The 23,587-nt window shown below is 38.4% G+C and overlaps 1 protein-coding gene across 4 annotated transcripts in view; it reads left to right on the top strand.

Moving 5' to 3' along the window:
- Positions 1–23,587, top strand: part of msi2b (musashi RNA-binding protein 2b) — a 289,929-nt gene that overhangs the window by 208,380 nt on the left and 57,962 nt on the right. For all 4 annotated transcript variants that reach the window (XM_086141248.1, XM_086141241.1, XM_086141232.1 and 1 more), the window contains exon 8: positions 14,163–14,245. In XM_086141248.1, coding sequence (XP_085997374.1) covers positions 14,163–14,245 — 83 coding nt within the window. The remainder of the gene's footprint in view (positions 1–14,162; positions 14,246–23,587) is intronic.

Below are 23,587 nucleotides of genomic sequence, written 5' to 3'. Positions count from 1 at the left end.
TGAACATGAGAAGAGAAGGTGATGATGCAGCACAAAACGGGATTAACTCTATTCTAAGAAAATGATTGCGGCTTTTGCAAACTATTATGCAAAAAGGCTTGATTGCATTCTGATACAAAGAGTAAATAACAACATGTAATGTTGTAAATGAAGACGTGTGATACATTTTTGTTTTCTCTTAGTCTACATTATGCAGGTTACCACTGTCTCCGTCCTGTCTCACAAAATAATATTAATTTACAGGACTGTCTACGAAAATTGGAATATTGTTGATAAAGTTCTTTATCTTCCGTAACGCAATTTAAAAAACAAAAAAATTACTTTTTCATGATATTTTTAGATAGGATTTTTAAGTTTTCTTAAGATGTCAGCAATTTTAAAATGATAAAAGGCTTGTAATATTTCACTTGATTTGTAATGAATCCAGAATGTATGACATTTCTGTAATTGCATTACAGAAGATAATGAACTTTATCACAATATTCAAATTTTCGGAGACAGTCCTGTATACGTATGTATATAAACACACAAACAAATAAAAATCAGAGAGAAACGGAGAGTTTTTCATTCTTCAAAGCTCCGACAACCTGGGAAAGCATCTCTTCGTAATCTCGATTAGAAGTCTTTGCTTTTAATACTATTTTAAAATTACAAGTCTGTTCGAATGCTGGAGCTCTTACTTCGAAGATGTGAGACATATGACTCAGTTTGTTGACGTACAGAAACACGTGTATTGTGAGCGTCCTGTAATGGAGAGGATCTATTTGCATTAGGCTGCAGAAAGACGGACGAAATCTTTTCCTCCGCCGCACTTCTTCTGGAGCGGGGTTTTCCCGTCCTCATCCTCAGCGCCCTTGTGTGTTTCCCCCAAAGCCCATCGCTCTTCTAAACATATTTCACCCGGCTTATTACAATGTAGTGAGACGGCTCGCTGCTTCCATCGATTCTTCTGTCCACTCTCATTTACTTTACATGGAATCCTGCTTCTAAAGAGCTTAAATGCCCCCTCCCTGCACACCCCTTTCTTGTTTTTGATTAAGAGGATGTGTAAATAAGAGCCCAAACTCCCATTGTTGTCGGCCAATCTATTTATTGACTTAACAGAAGCGCGAGAAGCCACTTCTTTCATGATCTTTCCCGAGATGACGAGAGACTTTTAGGTCTTGAATACCTCTCTGAAGGGTTTTTGGTGAAAGATTTTTTTTTTTTTTTTTTTTTTTTTTCTTCCTCTTTCTCTAAATAGAATGGAGCTGGTATGGCTGTGTGCTATTTTTCATGATTACCAAAGCAAATTCTGAATGTGGCCCAATTGGATTTTTCTATTATTGGAGAATTGGATATTATTTTGACAAGTTTTTCACTGCCCTCTTGAGAATTGTGGGTCTTACCTTCTGTTTCCTGAAAGGCTGATTTCCTTTTGTTTTCAAAAAATAACCATCTTCTGCTGTTTTGCATTTTTATGAAGAGCAAAACGAAAACTATCTGAAACTTTAAACATATTGTATCGTAGTTTGATTCACCAATACGTAGGAGTTCATCATTCTGGAACTTTGCAGTTTGAGCAACTGGATACAGAATTAAATTTGAACAAAGCGGTGCTTAAACATGAGTAACATTTTTTTTTTTTTTAATAATGTGTCATTTAAAAAAAATATTTAAAAAATTTTCTTTGTGTAAACAACGTATTTAAAAAAAAAGAAAAAAAAAGAAATATGTATATTATTTACAGTTCAAACTTTTTTTATTTTCATTTGTTATATAACTGGATTTTTCTTTTCCTTAATATAAAAAAACTCTGGCCTGAGGAGTCTGTCAATGTGTTGCTGAGACAAACAATAACAATATCAATAAATGCTGCAAAACACCCATCGTTCTTATTCGTTCTCCTTGCAAACAAAAAAAAACACAGATGCATTGTTCCTAAACGACAGCGACAGCAGACGTATGAGATGATGTTTGTGCTAATCAAAAGACATTATACCACATTTACCACACACACACACACACACACACACACACAGTTACTTCATGCAGAAATGCGCAATTACATTGCTATCCTAGCTCCTATAACGAATGGAAAAAATATTTATAAAACTATCAGTTCTGATTGATAAACACTGCTTTCTGCAGGCAATCGCACATAATGGATTACTTGTTCAAAAATTAATCCAAAAAAGGAATAACTTTTGTCCGCCCGCTGATTGTAAACTCCGGTTCTCCTTCCTTTTGCTCTGTTTTGCATCTGAAAATATCCATCTTTACTAAATGTTCCTTTATGTCTGATTTATTGCTACTCAGATATCGCAAAAAGGAGATTAAATCTAAAAGGCATGCACATTGCAGCGCCGGTGTTTGTTTTCTTTTCCCGGTCCTCTGCAGCCGCTACAGTCGACAGCTGATGTTTTGGAAAGTGCCGTTAATGAGATGTATCGGCCCGTGTCCCCGCCAGTTGACCGACATCAATAATTCACAGAAAAAAAAAGAATCTTGGAAGCGGCGTGGCGTCGGGGTAGAGCCGTCCTCCTTGGAACCGAACGTTCCCGGTTTGATTCCCCGGGTTCTCCTGGCGTGTCCAAGTGTTGTTGAGCAAGAGGGTGAACCCCCAAAAATGCTCCCCTGGGGACCTCCGGATGGCTGCCGACCGCTCATGGTTCATCCACCATGGCTTCAACGCAGTACATTCACAATTAGATTTTTTTTTTTTATGTTACATTACATTACATTGCATTTGACAGACGCTTTTATCCAAAGCGACTTACAATAGAGGACAAAGGGACTGCAAATACACCTGCAAATACACGATGCACAGGGAATATATAGAACAGTAAGCTTGGGTTAGGGAGTTTTGTTTTTTTTTTGACAAAGACATACACAAACGTACACACACACACTCTGCATAGCCTAACTTGCTGCCTAACCTGATCTGGGGCATCAGCGCAGTAAAAATGTAACATCTAACATTTAAAATATCTAAATTGAATAAGTAAATACACGCTTATGCTGAAGATCATGCACCCATCAAGACTCCTCTCACCAAGGGATACATATATATATATACACTGCTCAAAAAAATAAAAGGAACACTTAAAAAACACATCCTAGATCTAAATGAATGAAATATTCTTATGAAATACTTTGCTCTTTACACAGTTGAATGTGCTGACAACAAAATCACACAAAAATGATCAATGGAAATCAATTGTATCAACCCATGGAGGTCTGGATTAGGAATCACATTCCAAATTAAAGTGTAAAAACAAACTCCAGGCTGATCCAACTTTGATGTAATGTCCTTAAAACAAGTCAAAATGAATCTGTGTTGCTTCCTGAGTGGACACTATGATTTCACACAAGTGTGATTGACGTGGAGTTACATTGTGTTGTTCAAGTGTTCCCTTTATTTTTTTGAGCAGTATATATATGTATATGTATATATATCCCTAATGGTTTATTTCAAACAGCATTCAAGACACACATACCCTTATTAATCACACTCCGAGAGGCAAACCAGACATTCTATGTGATTTCTCTCTCTCTCTCTCTCTCACACACACACACACACACACACACACACACACACACACACACACACACACGAGGATCCCCCTGGTTCACCTGCATTGATGGAGTGAAGAAATTGGCTGCCATTTGTGACAATGCTGCCTGTATGTAAATGATTCCTCACACTCGGGAGTAAATTGAACTGGGGAAGCGTGCAAGATGTAACAGTGACAACAGAGACGGAGAGAGAAGGAGAACCAGGATCATCCTAATGGAGAGAAAAACACAAATGTGTAACCAAAGTGAAGTTTGAGATTGTTTTGGATTTTTCTCATTTGTCCCGGGCCTGTATTCACAGACCAGTCTGCAATAACAGGCCTCAGAATATTAATGAAAAGGAGAGCAGAGAGTGTTTTATCTTTATATCTATACTTTTATCTATCAATTGTCTACCACTTATCCTACTCTGGTTTGCAGAAGATGCCGAACCTCATCCTAGGGTCCAATGGAATTGATCGCCGATCAATCGCAGGGCCACATAACCAGACAGACCGTTCACTCTCTCATATCTGGCCAATTTTTCCCCATTTTTGTTCCCAATTAACCTGCAAACTCCACATGTGAAGGTCCCGTGCTGGAATCAAACCACTTGTATGTTTCTTTATTTACCTTTTTCTAGACATCCAAATATTAGGAAGTTAGTTTAAGCATCACAGTTTTTAACAGATGAGTCCGTTTGCAACATCACATTTTAAGGATTTCTTATTTCTTCTGCACCATTTTCTGATTATTATTTTCAAGTTTTCATTGGCCAGGATAAAAAAGGAGATAAAACTGCATGCAAGCGTTTATGATGCTCCCGTCTTCAAATATCAGAAAGCAAAAGGCCAAACAATGCATGTTACATGCATGTTCACATGCAATGAATTTACATTAAGTGTGAAAGCTTGGTTTATCAAATAAGGGTTTGGTTTTTTGTTTTTTTTGCTTGTTTTCTGCTTGAGCTCGTCCGTTTGATCTATTCTGTCGAATGATCTATTCTCATTTATCAAGACAAGTTGCATCCGGAAACCTGAATGTACTTAAATCCGCGCTTGTTAAGTCTACAACAAATGTGCAAAGAAGTAAAAAGAAAAAATTTGTTTGAGGACACCACGTCCTCTTTCTTCAGGGAATTTCATTAAATACTTTCCATGTTTGTAAACTTATGAAATAAAAAAAAAAAAAATGCTGCAATCTTGTGAACCCATTAAGTATCTGTCAGATGACAATTAGCGTTAGCGTAAAGCTGCACTGTCACATATATGGCGAAATTAAATACGCAACAGTGCTGTTTTACAATAAAATATTTAAAATGCATAACTGGAACTGCTTTGAACCAATGTTTTTTTTTTTTTTTTTTTCTTTTCTGAACAGCAACTTGCATTCAGAACAAGAACTGCTCATAAGCGATTGGTCAATGCAACTCAATATTTGTGCCCCAAAGCCACTATCTTGTTCCTGAGCCCACAGATTCTGCATTCATATGTTAAATCACTTTACAATGCTTATGCATTCAGTAGCATCCCTGCAGTAAACATTGTGGAATGTTGAAGAAGCCGGGCTAAAAATGAAACTTGACAGGGCAGCCAATTCTCTCCAGGGGAAAAAAGAATTTAAAGTTTAGCTTTAAGAATACATTTTAGACAAGCATGAAACTAGTTGTTTCCTCAACAGGAAACTGTTTGTTTCTTTAAGCCATAAAGCCTGAATAAAAATGACCCGATGTATATGTGCATATGGCTCTTGTGCGATGGTTAGATAAATCAATCAAATTAAAATAAAATATATACATACATTACAGAGTGCAGTGCATCCTGCTCTCGCTGCAACGCCGCTACCTATTTCTCGTCTTAGGAACTGTTTTATAAAAGTTATGACTGAAATGTCACTCAAATGTAGTTGTGCAACTGATGTGTTAATTTTAAAAGTGCATAATTAATAATGAAACCCTTATTAAACAGCCTGTATTGTCTTCTAAAGAGACAAGGGACTCCATGTAATACAAGTTGGAGAAAACACAAATACCCCATCTTAGCAAATGCATCATGTTTATCTGTTTTTTTAAAGTGAGCGATCAGTCTGATGCTTTTGTTGAGTTTGACATCAGTGAAAACGAAGAATATCGTCAGTTCGACTGTAAAATTACGAGCTATTTATATTCATTTCATTAATCCCTCCTTTACCCAGGGGAATAGACAGTTTGGCCGATATTATCCCGTATAGCATGATTTTAGCGGTCGGACGAATATGTACAATACGGATTCTTGTGTCTAAAAGTCGAGCAATTCTAGTCTCGCACCGGCAAAACTACGTGAACATGTCCTTATTCCTTCTTATTCACTATTATGTTTTTGTTTTTGTGTGAAAATCATGTTTTTCTGCCGATGTTGATGCACACTTTGTTTTGCGCTCCAGTAAAACATATACCTATGTTTTAAATTTGAAAAAAAAAAAAAATTGCAATAACTAAGGGTTTGATCAATGCGGTTATGAAACTGTACCTCCAACAAGGTGAAGAACCGCCGCTCTAATCCCATTTGACACTTATAGTCATTCTAGTTTCTGCCCCGTCTCAATGTCTAAAGCAATCAAAACACTGAAATAACCGTTTTTTAATCTTTTTGAAGCCGTCCCACATCCCACACCCATGTTTTCTGCTGTCTTCTCTGTTTGCTCTGCAAAATCCCTCAACTGTTTTGTGCGATGCGCCGATTCCACCTGCCCTTATTTTGAGAGAGGCTATAAAAACATGTGTGTTTTGTGTACCTTCCAAGTCTTAATAAGTGCGATATTTCCAACCAATGTCTTGATAATTGCTACTAGCACTTATTACACACCTCAGATTGGAAATTGCCTGTTGTCACGGCGAGAACAGGTAAAAAGTGTCAACAGATAAAAAAAAAAATTAATGAACAGAAACAAAAGTATATAAAAAAAAAGGAAAATAGACCAAAAATAAAGAAAAGCAACAAACAAACAGATATCAGGTGCTTGTGACGTGTTGCTCACAGATGAAAAGGCAAGTTCAAACCAGTCAGCATGTTGAGCCAAAAAGAACCTTTTAAACACCTCATTCTCTCTTCACTTCCTCAGTTTGCCTCAAGAGATTGCAATCCTATTTATTTTAATATATTTCAACAAACCCCTTTGCTGATCACGGATTTTTTTTTTACTACTTGTTTAAAAAATTTAAAAGAAATAAATAAACAATACCCATCCTGATGACAACATAAAGAGGCAGAGCAATTGCTGGGTGTAAAAAAAAATAATTTAATTACATTTAATAATGTGCACATATATATAATTTATAATCTATAATAATTTAATTTAATTAAATATTTTTGTCAGAGTTAAAAAAGAAAATGCACATCCGCTACCCAGTTAGGAATGAGTGCTGGATAGAAAAAGACGACTTAGTAGAGTTTGAAAAACTCAAAAATGCTCCGAAAAGAAAAACAGCAAACATAGACTTTTCCTCAGATGCTTACTGGAAATGTGTTAATAAACGAGTTATTATAGCACCATTTTGGAAGAGAACGGTCATGTGATTGATTCCCTCCCTTTTTTTTGTGCTTCTTATTAGATAAATCATATCATATCAACATTTAACATTATAAAATTATCTTTTCTATTTATCAAGAGCCATCCTGAGAAACTGATGCTTTATTCACATGTGTACAGATATGTGGACAAACAAACATTCTTGAATGTATAGATATAGATATAACATATAATGTATTTTTTTATATATATTTTTTTTTGTCTGTATTAGTTTGCTCTGATATAACATATATATATATATATTTTTTTTTTAATATATTTTTTTGCTGAATGAGTTTGCTCTGATGGTCTACGTATAAACTCAATATTTTACAATTTATGCTGAAGCCCTTCGATCAAGAATGTTTTTTAGTGCCCATATCTGTACTTAGGTGAAAAAAGTATTGATTTCTCAGGTCGGCTCTTGAATTATTAATAATATTAATGCGACATGACATATCATACAAAAGGTGCACAAAAACAAAGAGAGGGAATCAATCACATGACCATTCTCTTTCAAAACGGCGCCACAATGACATGTTTGTTTACACACATCTCCGGTAAGCGTCCGAGGAACACCCTCAGTTTTTTTTTTAATGTGAAGAATAAATAAATCAATTATCAATGAATATGAATGATCTCTTTTGGTGTGCAGATTTTTTTCAAATTCTGCAGGGTCCTATTTTCTAACTACTCCCAAAAATCCCTTTATCATTTTGATGCAATGATACTAAAATAAAAACGATCCCTTCGTTCATTCCTTACCCCGAACCGCTGACGTTGCGCTCGGGGTCGACCGGATCCCGGAGGCCCGATGACAAGAAGCGTCGCGATCGCAGGGCCACATAGAGGGACCTGCAACCGTCCTCCTCATTCACACATTCGGGCAATTTTTGTCCATTATCTGCACCGATTATCCTGCACTCATGGTCTCGTGGGTGGCGGAGCTTATCCCGGCTGTCAAAGGGTGAGAGGCTCGCGACGCCCCGGATCGCTCGCCAGTCGATCGCAGAGCCGCGCAGAGACAATCAACCGTTGACTCTCTTATTCGCACATCTGGGCAATTTAGGGTCTTCGATCGACCTGCGGCGTGTTCGGACCGAACCCGCGACGGGAACTTTCACACCCAAAGGCTCCCTGTCAGAATCACACCAGCGGCCTTCTTGATGTGAGATGCTAAAATAGAAATCCGGACTTAAATATAAATGTATGCTCCCAAAAAATAAGAAGAACACCGAAATGACACATCCGAGATCCGAATAAATGAAATATTCTTATCAAAAACTTCTTCTTTACATGGTTTAATGTGCCGACGACAAAATCACACAAATGTGATCAATAGAAATCAAAAATATGAACCCATGAAGGTCTAGACTCCAAGTGAAAGTAAAAAAAAACACAAAGTCCAAATAAATCAATAAGTGGAGAGTTTGATTTCTAGTGTGATTGACTTGGAGTTAAATTGTGTTTTTTTTGAGCGGCTTACATTTCATTTTAAACATTTTGTCCATATTCTGAAATTCGGGCGTCCGATAAATCATAAATATATGTTATAAGGCACCATCTTGAGAAATAAGGGGGAGGTTCTTTTTCATTTATTTTTATCGCTTTTTTACAAATACAATATAATGCATAGTGGGCCGCGTGATCCAATAAGTCTCCAGCTGCAGAGACAGAACCGCCCACGTCTTGGTGTTTCGTCCCTCTGGCGTTGTTCTACTCAACTGCCAAAATGGCAGTTTTCCCGCCCCTGTAATCCAGCAACGCCCTTCGCTTCTGCTTCACTTTATAGCTCCCATTGTTGGTCATTTTCGTTCGACCCGATTGCCCTTCCGGCTCCGCCGAGGCCGTAAAGTTTTCTCGGTACAAACGGAGATCCGTCTCAAATAAGAAGGTTCACGCTTTGGTTCTGATCATTCTGTTGGACTTTAAAAAGTAATGCTCATGTGATCATGCAGAACAGAGTATAACGCAGCCTTCTGGGGAACATCTGATGGCCTTATTTTATTGCCTGTTTATATATTTTATATATATTTTATTGCCTATTTGTATATCTTATATATATTGTCTATTTGTACCGTTTTATATTCCTATTGTCTTCCAAGGACCACAGATGGAAATTAGCGATGAGCTACAATCTGGTACAAACATCTCTGCCTCTGTGCTTAATGTAGTTGTACACTGTCCTAATAAACTAAAACTAAACTAAGTCTTTCTATTCTAGAATTGAATGCCTGTTTTTATAGTTTACAACAACCTCAAGCTTGATATTTTTCTCTTTGTCATCAGCCAGTGTGCGGATTTTGTTCCTTTTTCGACTAAGACGTTGAGAAATTCTGAATTTCTACCAGGAAAAAATACAGGACTGTCTCCGAAAATTAGAATATCGTGATAAAGTTCTTTATCTTCTGTAATGCAATTCAAAAAACAATTACTTTTTCATGATATTCTAATATTTCGAGATCGGATTTTGGAGTTTTCTTAAGATGTAAGCCATAATCAGCAATATTAAAATAATAAAAGGCTTGCAATATTTCAGTTAATTTGTAATGAATCCAGAATGTATGGCATTTTTGTTGAAGATAAAGAACTTTATCACGATATTCTAATTTTCGGAGACAGCCCTGTAAATAAATGACGTATTTTGTCAGAAAGGAAGGAGACAGTGGTGACCTGCATAATGTAGATTTAGAGAAAACAAAAATGTATCACACGTCTTCATTTACAACACTACATGTTTTTATTTACTCTTTGTATCGGAATGCAATCAAGGCTTTTTTGCATAATAGTTTGCAATCATTTTCTCAGAATCGGGTTAATCCTGTTTTGCACTGTATCGTCACCTTCTTTTTTTCTTTTTCGCCAACATTTGACCCGTCAACCAAACGCATGACAGATATGACTCATTTCCCGCTTCTAATTCTGGACGTCGTCATAAGCAACGGTCCCCCTTCCTGGTGCTCATTAGATAATTGCTATTTCAGCCAAGAAATTGGAGTTTCATGTCATTTCTCCTCGCCCGAATCGGTCAACTCGACAGCAGCATTGTGGAAATTGAACCGTAAATGTTTTAAAATGTTTCAAACAAAACCTCCGGACGCGTCCGACAGATGGTCAGTCTTCCTTTCCGAGCGCTTACCGCTTAAGAAGCTTGTTATTAAGCTGTTCCATTCATCGACCTATCAATCACGCCTGCCTTTAGGCTCCTTACGTACAACCCCGCTTTCCAAACCATCACCACCTCTGCCAGCAGTCGGAGAAGTGAGATACATCGTGTAGGAGCTCGACAAAAAGAGCTCCACCGCTGCCAACAAATCAACCCCTGACTGGAATTTACTGCCAGCCTGTCAGTTCTGCCAAGGCACATAAAGTAACCGGGGTGTGATTTGCTTTACCGTTCACTGTAGTCAAAGTAGTGTAATCACACTTAAATGGACAGGTGTATTTTGTTCCAGGCACTTTCAATCAACAAAGAAAAAAAAAAAAAAAAAAAAAACGTGGAGTAAATCCAGACAGTGCAGAATGTGATTTAGCAGGTTGGGGATTATGTTCTTACACTGCTTTTTAGTCCAGCCAACTTGTTTAGCATTGGCAACAATCAATTTTAATTTGGTCATTTTGTCACATTGTGGATTCCATAATAAGTTGATGTTGTTCCCGAGGTTCATTTGTTTGAATGAACCGAGCGCCGCATGCACTGCTTGTGCACGGTTTCATAAAAACAGGAAGGAAGGAAGGAAGGATTCCGAGCGTTTAAAACGTAAAGTGCAAAACAGTGTGTGAATACATTTGACAAACAAAAGTAAGAATCGCAGAAAGTTTTCGCTTCTTTTTTTTTCGCTTTGCATTTAATCAATAGCAAGATACTTACTTTAACCTTCGTGGCCTCGATTGAAACGAATGACCTAAAAATTGAATAATGCCGGAGAAGCTCACGGTTCTCCGTTTCACTGAACTATTGGATGAACAAAACTTGGTTCCTCTCAAGGCATGAATGTATTTTTTATAACCTGCGTGTCAAAGGCATGGCTGGAGGCATTGTGTTTTGCAGTTGCTTGTCGCTGCCATTCTTTTGAACATCACATCTTAGGAACCACCTTAAGGGATTTTTAGTCCTTGCTTCAAATTTGGCGCAAACGTCAGCATGGACTCGAGGACGAACGGAGTACAATGTGGTTTTTACAAGAGGTAAAGGTCAGTCGAGCTTCAGGTCCGTGTCTTCCCTGCAATAATAGATAAAAAGTCATGCGGGCAAAAATATAAAAAAACAGCTTTTTACTAACCTTTATTTAACCAGGTAAACCCATGGGGATCTCTTTCGCAGGGGTGACCTTAGCAAAGAGGTCACTATCCATGTCCTTCGAACATTTTTCTTTTTTTTTTTTTTTTTCCAGCGACGACGGAACAATTTTTAGAACATGAGTTTTGAACAGTGAAAAGTGCGTCGGCTGTGACTCAACAATGAAATTTAAGGATTTAAAGATCTCACGCCGTCTGTCCCCCAGGGTAGAAACTCCGAGCTCCAAGAGGGGAAAAACCTCCGAGGTTCAAATCAGCCTCCAGTGTATTCCACGCCGAAGGGACGGCAAAGCCGAAAGCTCTTTTTCCCCCGATGACGTTCTTCCCAACAAACAAAGCAAATATGGAACAACAACACAAAGCGTAGCGGCTGCTCATTCTCTGCAACAAAGAATGCAAATAAGGAATTAAACATAAAAGAGTTTTATAAATGAGGGTCAGCCGATAAGCGTATCTGCGCGCAGGAAAGACGGGTTTGATCTGGTATACGAGTCGCCGCGGCGGTTGAGATGGCGGCGAGTTCAAAAGTAGTGTCGAAGGACTTGAGCCGTTTGGATTCCGCACTCAAATAAATAGTTAAGAACGGGCGAGAAGGTCGCTCGCAATTATTTCTCTCTGACCCGGAGAGAGAAGCAGGTTCTGTTCCTGAAAAGAACTCAAGCTTCGCCCAGTTTTTGGACCAGAGTGTTGATTTTGGCTTTAAATGAGATAAAACCCAAGTATTTGCAATGTAGAAGCGGCTCCATAAGTTTTCCTTTAGATGTTAAAATACTTTAAATGTTCTGCGGCGGCAACTTTGGATGAGGGAAAACCATGAGCTTGGATTTTTCCAAATAAACAAGACTGGATAACATTCAAAGCAGCTTGGAAAAAAAAAAAAAAACCCGAGCGACGGAGATTGAATAGCAAAAAATAATGGTGTCGTCCGCATAGAAATAATACGATGCATTTGACAAGTTATTTCAGAGATTGTTTATAGATGAAATCATGAAAAACTGCAAGTACTCTTGTTTTTTTTTCTTTAACATACACACAAGAAATGGTTATTTGCTTTACAAAAGTTAATAAATGCAAATGAAGATCTTTTTCCACTAAAACATTGACACACTTTTTTCCCCTCACATATTCACAGACTTCCATTTGCGACATTAAATGGTCATTTAAAGGCTCATTCAATACTTTGGCAGCAACTCAAGTCTTAATGACTTGTTTCCATAAACACACACACACACACACACACACACACACACACACACACACACACACACACACACACACAGACACACACACAGAAAAATACATGGCTATGTGGATTAATACTTCAGGTCAAATGTATCAAATGTAACAGGAAGACACAGACCAGTGGTAACTGGCTGGTCAGTCATGTCAATTAAATCAAATGAAATTAAATAGAATCAAATTAAATTAGATTAAATTAAATTGAATTAAATTAGAATTAAAATAAACTAAATTAAATCAAATTAAACAGCAACTATTTTCTGTCAAATGTAACAAAAAACCAAACAGAAAACAGACTTCCCTGTATTTACTGCGTAGCATGTGGTGTTTTCAGTTCAGTAGGGGGATTTATTACTTTTATAAAAGATCATTCGGATCATTTTAAATTGTTGGTTTCTTGGGATGTTAACTGGAACTCAAACACGGGGCGACATTACAACCTTAATCGGCCGCGTTCCTTTCCGATGTCGCAAATTAGCCGTTCTCTCTCCAGCCAAACCTCGGAACAACAGAAATAACCGGGTTGAAATCGGAGACCTTAAATATGCAAAAACGTGTACGTGGGTAAATGACCATGACCTTTATTCCCTTGTGATATTTCACAAAAGCCTCCTTCTCTCTCACGGTCAGATTTTCTTTTTCTGTCATTTTTCACCCTGATTTTCCCGGCTCTCCATCACATCCCCTCTCACTTGTCGCCACCCATTGACTCTCTGCCCATTATAGAGTTTTATGTTGGCTGCTGGACTTGGTGATTAATGGCTTTTGACAGCTGATTTGTTGGGTGTCAGAAGTGCTGGCTTGGATATTGATAAGGTGGAGGACAGGAGTAGGAGACTACAAGGAGGGATCAACTTTTAGCAAAAAACAAAAAATATAGTTGTCTGTGTTTTTTTATACATATATTTATGTGTAGATGTGTGTGTCTGTATGCATGTATATATGTGTGTATATATGAATATGTATGTATAAATATGTGAAAGATGGAATGCATAATAATAGGGTTCATAATAATGGAATTATAGTAATAATAATAATAATAATAATAACAAAAACAACAACAACAACAATAATATTAATAATAATAATAACAATAATAGTAATGATAATAACAACAACAAAAACAACAACAATTATGACAATAATAATAATAACAACAACAACAACAACAACAACAACAACAACAACAACAATAATAATAATATAATAATAATTGCACAGCCCTCCAAAGTGCATCTAATGAATAAAAAAATATATATATAATGAATATAAGAAAGGAAAAGTCCAAACTTCTATGTCCAAAAGGATTAATACTTGTACAGTATAGGCATTTTTGTCAAAAGTATTAAGATATTTGAGTCCAGTTGAGAGTTCTACATCATTTCGAAGGGAATAATGGCTTTTATTGTTCCAAGACTCCAAATCTCCATTTCCTCATCAATGGAAATGAATTCTCCTGGCTGTGAGCGAACCGTGTACTTCTGTAATTATGACTAAGTTTCCCTTCTTGTCCCGCTCTATGTCTTTCTCTTTCTATGCAGGTTTTGGCTTTGTGACGTTCGAAATCGAGGATGTTGTGGAGAAAGTCTGCGAGATCCATTTTCACGAAATCAATAATAAAATGGTGAGTCGCCCCCACTCGCATCTTCAGACAGATGAGGATAAATATTTGATTTCCTCTTTAGCACAGAAGCACAGAAACAAGGGGAAGAACCTCTTATCACATTAAACCAGATATGCAAGTGAGCACGCACACAAGCGCATACTCACACACACACACACACACACACATCAATATGATGCTGAGGGATGATGGAAGTAGAGGTCAGGTGTCCGCTGTGTGTACACAACTGGTAACTATTAAATTGTGTGTGTAATACTGACACACGTTAAAGGGCAAGACAAGCTGGCCTCACCTGTGCCCTCATGTCCAATTTCCACACCTGAATGCTCTGCAAATCAGACAGGAATGGCTGGTCATGACTAAAATGTTGTCATTGTAACAAAGAAAAAAGGTTACCGCCACACAAGAGCTCAACAAAAGGTCTCAAGGTAGTGTGTGTTTCTTCTATCTGCCCTTCAGCTGACAAATTCAATGCCCGACAGTGTTTGTGCAGCTTTATGACCTTGCCTTGCACTGCTACCACTTCCACTTCAGCGTGTCATTTATAAACAACGTAGTCATAATTCCTACTGACTAGGTGCTGAATGATATGCAAAATAAAAGCTGCTCGCAGTATGCAAACATTAACCGGATTTTTTTTTTTTTTTTTTTTAAGCTGTACTACGGTGAATATTAAACCGCTATCATTTCGTTGATTACTCAGGTTTTTTTCAAATCAAATGCGGGGGCTAATTTTGCCTCGGCTCGTGGAAGTGCTCGGAAATGTTTCCGAACCGCGTCTAATGTTAGTCTAATGTTTCCATCCAGTGCAGCTAACATTTGCCTGCTATCTACAAGCACAGAATCTTGTAGTTCCAAAATGAAATGATCAACCATTTAAAGGGACACTTACGAGACGTAAATGTCCGATTTAATCAATAGGGGTACCAGGGACAATAATTAAATCCCTTAAAAAATTGTCAAAAACTTTGTTTTTCTTCTTGATGCTGTCTGGGGTCGTGAGGTCAAGAAGTGGACCTGGGCTCGGTTCCGATCGTTTCAGAAAACCGTGCATGTTATCCGTGCGAGATATAGTGAGAAGGATAATTCTGGCCAAAGGAGTCAAAATGAGCTTCAGAATGAAGACGAACAAAAAAGCGAAGGGACGAAAACGAGCTGAAGTCTCTGGCGTCCACGCGGCAACTGCATTGCTATGCTAACAGAGAGCAACCGCGCCTTATAAGTAGCGCCGTTTGTCGTCGGCTGTTCACCGTAGACTTACAGATGCACCTTCTGCAGCAGCGGGTTTTTGACATCCTCGCAGGAGAACATCCAGCATCTCCTGCCCGTGGCGTTTCTTCAACGGCTTCGCTCGTTTCCCGAGGACCTTTTGTACGCTTGTGAAAGAAAACTGTTAGCACGGCTAAATGCTTTAAATTTATATATATATTATGTCTACATGCTGTTAGAGCTCAGATTCAAAGTACTAAAAGGCCGATATAAGTCAAAGCGGGGAAAAATGTAAATGTAATTCAATAAGTACCCCAACATTTTGGGGGGGATATTGTAAGCTAAAGCATCTAATTCATTTATGTATTCATTTACCGTAATTTAATTTCCCGACTATTGAGCGCACCTCAGTATAAGCCGCACCGGCTCGCCCATCGCTATCTTGGGCTTTGTCGTGCGCATTTAAACCGTCAAAGTCGTCTTGTTCGGTGTCGGAGTTGAACAGACTCAGAATTTCCCGATCATTTCATCGGTCTGATGTGACGAGGATAAATGTTTTAGCGGCGTGAAGCTCGTTACCCCCCCCCCCCCAAAAATCCAGAAATTAGCCGCATTGTTGTTTAAGCTGTAAGTGTGAAAAAAGGCAGGGCTTATCGTTCGGAATTTACGGTATTTTTCTGGTTGGTTGGTCGTCTGTTTTTTTACCTTTGAAGAAAAACTGTATATCTCTCGTAAATATTTTATCTAATAAGATTTATTCTTATATAAAGTGGACTGCCCATTTAGCAATATATTATATGCACCAGCTTCCTTTTTTTTTTTTTTTTTTTTTTTTTTGCATTGTAGGCAGCTTTTTTTTTTTTTTCTATCATCACATCTGTTAATTATAGGATGATTTCATGCTGCTGTCAATGTGAGCTTGTTCCCCCTGGTCTTATTATTGTCATATAGTCAGCATGTAACTGCCATCCTCCAAACAATCCCCTGCTGCAGACGGAGGGGAGACGCCTGGACCGACTCGCATTGATTTTCACATGATAGCACATCACATGCTTTCATTGTTTAGGGAGCTCTACAGTGCTGTCCATGATTTCTTTATTTTGGTCGATTTATCCCCATTGAGCCCCCCCCGCCCCCTTATTCCACACCACTCATTGACTGGCCTGCTTTAAATTGGCCTTCGGGGGAATTGCATGCATTGTTAACACCAGCGGGGAAGGGCATGCAAGATCTGAATTTCAGCCCCTGCAGGCATTTATACCAAGTTCCAACTTGCTCAAATAGGATGTAATATCATTTTATAATTTGATTTTATTGGTTTCTGTCAGTATGGACTCATATAGAGTCCCTTTTTATTCCAAAATTCTCGTCAACACCTTATAAACAATTTAACACCTGTAATAGAATGAATAAGGGTTTACAAGAAAAAACAAACAAAAAAAACAGTGTGCTGTATAAACGGAAGAAATGGCGTAGAGTAGCTAAATATGTACAAAAATATGAAACAAGAAGTTATTATATATTCTTATCCTCTTAGCTAAATTTACTGCTCAATGTTCAGATTACTCATGTTAAATTGAAAATATCATATTAAATTTAATCTAAATCCGAAATTCAAAATCTAAATCAGTCCAGTTTTGGTTGCCCAAAGTTGTTCTGGTCACCCTTAAATGATGTTAAATTTCATGGGGAATATAAAGAAATATAAAGAAATATAAATAGAAAATGTTTTTCTTTTTTATTTCCTTACTGAGACAGATATTTGTTCCCCCTCCATGAGTTGAAATAAATTTCTAGGTCGCGTGGCAGCCATATTGTGTTTAGAAAATGCCTCCTCGAACTCTCAATGCCAGAGGTATTGTTGTTCCTCAGTAGCCATTGGCCACTCCTTTTTTATTAAACAAAACTCATGAAATCCCTTTTTTTGGCCCAGCAGGCATCTGAAATCTAACTGAAGTGGAAGCACACAGATCTGCTAATTGTATTTATTTATTTCAACAACCCAAAAAGACCTATTGTTCACCCAAAACCACAAGCATTTGAAAGCTTGAAGGTTCGTATTTCATTCTGGACAGCTATGATCCAAACAACTTACGAAACAGCATAAAAAAAGAACAAGTGTACGCTTTCATGAATATCAATACAACAATAATCAACTATACGAGGGTAAAAAAATGAAAGAACACATCACTCCGCTTTCTAGTCATTTCAATAACTAACTATTAAATGCAGTTAGATAACAGTCACTATATGGCCAAAAGTATCGTCTCACCCATCCAAATAATGGGAATCAGGTGTTCCAATGGCTTCCACAGGTGCATCAAATCAAGCACCAAGGCATGCAGACTGTTTTTGCAGACATTTGTGACACAATGGTTTGCTCTCAGAAGCTCAGTGAACTCCAGCTGTGATAGGAAGCCACCTGTGCGACAAATCCAGTCCTAAATATTCCACAGTCGGCTGGATTAGAAGAACATGGAAGTGTTTGGGAACGACAGCGACTTGTTAGGCCACGTAAACTGTCGGAGCGGATCAGCGGATCCTGAGGCGCAAAGTGCCGAGAGGTCGCCAACTTTCTGCGGAGTCCATCATGACAGACCTCCACCCTTCACGTGGCCTTCAGATGAGCAGAAGAACAGAGCATGAAGCATGAAGCAAAGCATGAAGACACCGGACTCTAGAGCAGTGGAGACTCCTTGTCTGGAGTGACCGATCTTCTCTTCATCTGGCGATCTGATGGACGAGTCTGGGTTTGTCAGTCGCCAGGAGAACCCTACTTGTCTGACTGCATTGTGCCGAGTGTGAAGGTTGGTTGTTCTCCAGGAGCTGGGCTTGGACCCTTAGCTCCAGGGAAAGGAGCTCTGAAAGCTTCAGCAAACCAAGACAGTTCCATGCTGCCAACTTTGTGGGAAAAGTTTGGAGTTGGCGTCTTCTTCTTCCAACATGACTGTCCACCAGTGGACAAAGCAAGGTCCATAAGGACATGGAGGACAGAGTCTGCTGACCTCAACCCCATACAACACCTTTGGAAAGAATGAGAGAGGAGACTGAGAGCCAGGCCTTCTTGTCCAACATCACTAATGTTCTTCTGGAAGAACGCTCAGAAATGGTCATCAGCTCACTGGTGAAGCTTGTGGACAGCCTTCCCAGAAGAGCTGAAGCTGTTCTCGCTGCAAAGGGTGGACCCACGTCATATTGAACCCATATAGCACATATTTATATAAGTATGTTTTTTTTTTTTTTGCAGGATCTTTACTTGTGGAGTCTTTACCCCGGCACTGTGATTTTTTTTTTTTTTTTTAACAGAAGAAAGATACTGAAATTTTTAACCAACACCGGCCACGACACAAGTCAAAACTGATATTTCTCTGTCCGCTGAAAGTATGACTCAGTCTGTCTGCCTCACACTATGCGAGGCTGAATTCCCATCTACTTTCTGCAAATCAAAGGTAGAAAACAGCCGGGCCTCACGGGTCGGACAAAACATAAGGCATCCTGTCAGTTAACTTGTCTGACTCAGAGACGACAGCGAAGCTGGACTGGTACCCACACATCGAGCGGGCCGGACACCAGTCAATATAAAACGCTGTGATTTAAGATGCTCAGGAGAAAAAAAGCCAAAAATAAAAATTAAATTCCAGAGGAAATAGGATCACGGATGTCACAGAGGATTCTGGCCGTGATGGATGACTATGCAAGCTCCTCTCGCGGTGGCTTCCAGATGTCAAACACAATGATGAGAACGGCACTCTGGGGAAGCGGCATGCCGCTTTAGCATTGTATGCAAAATAGCAACCGATACAACAGACCTACTATGTGTTTAATATTTCATGACAAACTGCTAATTTTGGAGAAGCAAACCATGAAATGCCAAAGAATATCCAATAGATTCCTGGTTCAGCTAAAAAAAGTAAGGGTTCGATGTACAGTAAACCCTTGTTTTTCACGGGGTTTACGTTCCAAAAAGAACCCGTGATAGGCAAAATCTGTCAAGTGGAAACCTTTTATTTTTTCTAACAATTATTATACAATTAAATACTCTATTATACATTGAAAAGAAAGAACAAACCCTTTTACAGGCTCAACTATCAAAGCAAAGTTTTGATACAGTTTTCTCGCTTTTGTGCATATAACGTTTGCATGCAGACTCCATCCTTACTGTGGTCTTGTTGCAGACAGTTGCAACCCTTTTTGCATCCTCATTAAAACTTATTGCTGCTGTCGTCCTTATGTTTTTTTCTTCCTTCTTTACGGAACGAAGGAATTCATTAATTCCGTAATGCCGATCTACAGCCGCATAGCTTTTACCTTCCCTTAGCATGTCCAGAAGTTTAACTTTATCTGCCATAGATAGCATCTTCCACTGCCTTTTGGGCCCTGCAAGGTGCTTTTGTCGCTCCAGAGCATTTTGTCAACATTATGGGTTTTAGAGAAACTTGAAATTGCGAGAGAATCTGCACGTATGTCATGCAAATTTGGCAAGCTGTTTCACGTACGTGTACATATTAAACTGCAATGTTATTGACGCACAGGTAGAGAAGGCGCGGAGTGACTTTTTAGCCAATCACAATGCAGAACACGATGCAAATCCGTCAAGTAGCCAAACCGTGAAGAGTAAACCGCGTTATAGCGAGGGATCACTGTACACTCTTTGTTATGGAAATATTCAATTTGTTTCTGTGGAGTATCTGACATCTCATTTTCGATATAAATAAATGAATCATAATATATATTAATAATAGGGGAAAAAATAACAACTTTGCTACACTACCATTTTTATTCAGATATCATTCAAGATTGTGCTGAGAATAATAAAAGCTAATAAGTCAATTGATCTTCAAGCCCTTTCCCAGTAACAAATCACCGAGCAAGAACTACAGACACTTATGACTTTTTAGCCAATCAGAATGCAGAACACAATGCACGATGCAAATCCGTGAAGTAGCGAAACCGTGAAAAGTAAACCGCGTTATAGCGAGGGATCACTGTATCCATATGCTCAGCCCCTTTACTTATCACGGTAATTGAAGTAGTGTGATCCTACTGGTGGATGGAAAAATAAGTTCAATGGCAACATTTCCTTGGTGCAACCGATTGAACTCCTGTGAATTCCAGTTTCTCATATTCGTAACCTTGTTGGATGGATTGTGTTCAAATGTGGCTGATCTGAATCAGAGACGTTTGTCTTCATTCACTCAGGTTTTGAGCAGGTTAATTTGTATTTCGGCTTCGCTTCAGTTCTAAGGAAGCTTTGGCGATCATCTAAACCAGGGGTGGGCAAACTACGGCCCGCGGGCCACATCTGGCCCGATGATCTTTTTAATCCGGCCCGCCGAAGATTGGTACAGAATTCATACTTGATGTGAATGATTGGATCAATGAATGGAGATCATTTCATTTTTGGAGCTACTTGAGAATTTTTCTGAGCTGAATGACACAGATTAGCTTTGTGATTTATGGACATACCGACACATGAATGAACTGGATGTGAAGCTACAAGGGAAAAACCAGTTTGTGCATGAAATGCAATCAAACGTCAGAGCCTTAAAAACCAAGCTGGTTTTGTTTTCAAAGCAAATGTCAGACAATGTTGAGACAAATGAAGGACGAGTCTGATATGTACTTTTAACATATGCGTTTTTTTTTTGTTTGTTTTTTTAATATGTATCATATCTTGTGCTGACCCGTTTGTCAAATTTTAAGTCAATGCGGCCTCTGAGCCAAAAAGTTTGCCCACCTCTGATCTAAACTGATCTAACTGACAGGTTCTAAGACTGAAATTCTACATTCTGCCGTTAAATTTCTTAGCTCGTACTGTTTTTGAGTTTTGTTTTTTTTTTAAGCATGATGTTAAAATAGGGTTAACATATTTTCATGAGATATAGTAGATAATGAATTTAAGATATCACATCCTTTTACTGTAGAAAGTGGGGAAAAAAAAAAAAACAATAGATATAGCATCGTAGCGGCACAAGGATTAGCGCAGCCCTCCAAGGTTATTTGGAAAAATTGGAAACATGAACATAAGAGTAAACGTTTGTTCGTCTGGAAACGAGGCCTTGCGATCCACTGGATCGGGTACCATTTCTTCAAATTTCATCGCACCTCCACACTTCTACGATTACGATATTGGCGTCATCTCGTCTAATCCTGATGGATCAACCGACTGTAGCCTCAGTGAAAGGAACCCTACCGATTCACAAACTGTTTTTTTTTTTTTGTTTGTTTTTTTTTTCCTAAGAGACACGCAGAATTGAAATATATTTCTTTGAAGACCTGATCTAACACCCCGTGCCACCACCCAGCGAGGACCCACAGTTCTGTTGGATGGAATGCATAAATAAGCCGGAGGTCCCGGATCATCCGTGCGCTACATTTATATTATCGGAGAAGCGTTAGATCGGCGGCGTAGCGCTAGAGGGGAAAGTGAAACAGCGGCACTTGGTTCACCGTAATTACCGTTATTGAAACACTCTTCAACCAGACATTTATTAATCAGCTGCTCTTTAACCAACAGATCAGAGGCCAGTTACCCTGACTAGAAAAAGCTTGGCTTCGGGCTGAAGTGAAATTCACACGCAGACTCTCAACTTGAAATTTAATTTAATTTAGAATGAAAGGGTTTTAAAAAAAAAAGCCATAGATGGAGCAGAAGGGCAGCGCTAACCGATCATCGAGGCCGGTGTTTTTAATGGAACACCAACCGCCGAGCGTTCATCAATTCATCCGATCAAAATGATCGGGCGTGTTGATTTCCCTCTATTACATTAGTCGCGGCACGTGGAGACATTTCCCAGGCGAGATATTGTATTTTTGATCCGTATACTGTACGATGCACTCGAGACACACCCGAACGTAACGCCTGAACTTCAATAGACTTCAATTTAATTTCATAACACAAGACAACACTGGTTTTCTTCCCTTAAGATTTGGTGTGAAGTTGCACTCCAAAATACAAGCGTTATCAAAGCGACATATCAAAACCGGCAACACAAACTAAGACAAGTGTGGACATCGAAAGCACATTTTGAGACGTGTAATTTTGCGAGAGAAATGACACCGCCGGCAGTCGGTGGCTGGAGCTGCAAAGATAACAGGGCTCGATGGCCCCCTAACTGGATGTAATGGTACACATGAGAGTGAAAACAGCAATTAAATTCTATGGGAGATGCAGGCAGGTACTTCCAGAGGACAAAAAAAAAAAAAAAAAAAACTACTTTTTGCACCCTTCACACAATATGCCTTCTGATTTGCAATGCAAAATAAAAAAGAAACAATCCCACCAATTACATCTGATAAAAGAGACCATTTTGAGCCGTTTGGGTTGCAAGATTTTTTTTAGGATTTTTAGCTGTTGGAAATATCATAGTGTGTGGTAACTACAATTCCAGTTTCCACCTTGTTGAGACGCATTTTGTAATAACTGTGCATTTTGTAATAAACATCCGAAATGTAATAACTTTTTCATTTCATTTTGTAATAAAGACGCATTTTGTAATAAACTGCCCCAACGCATTTTGTAATAAATTTTGCCGCATTATGTAATAAGTTATTACCTTTTTATTCTCTTGGAAATGTAATAACATGGTGCATTATGTAATAACAATTCTAAAGCATAGTTTATTTGTTTGTTAATTGTATTTTATTTTACTTTAAAGTATTTGTAAAAGCCAGGCCTATTATTAGCATCACTGTATTAGCCTAGTAGCTGCACTTAGCAATTACTATCAGTACACTATTCAAAGGTTGCATTAACGGAGAATATTCTATAAATTCCATGTTATTACATTTCCTAGAGAATAAAAAAGTTGCAAGTATATTTTGTAATAATCTTCTCAAAATGTAATAACTCATTACATAATGCGCCAACATTTATTACAAAATGCGTTGGGGCAGTTTATTACAAAATGTGCCAGTTTATTACAAAATGCAGCTTTATTACAAAATGAAATGAAAAAGTTATTACATTTTGGACGTTTATTACAAAATGCACTGTTATTACAAAATGCGTCCCAACACACCTACAGTAGCTGGACAGCAGCTTCATTTGAGTGTTTATCAAGTGCAATATACAAATAATTCGATTTTGATACTCATCATATGTCATTATCTATTGTGCTATCTTGATGTCAT

The sequence above is a fragment of the Fistularia commersonii genome, chromosome 3 (assembly GCF_037954325.1).
Source record: "Fistularia commersonii isolate RoL2024-O1a breed Wild chromosome 3, RoL_Fcom_v1.0, whole genome shotgun sequence".
NCBI lineage: Eukaryota > Metazoa > Chordata > Actinopteri > Syngnathiformes > Fistulariidae > Fistularia > Fistularia commersonii.
This window is presented reverse-complemented; position numbering and strand designations above follow the sequence as displayed.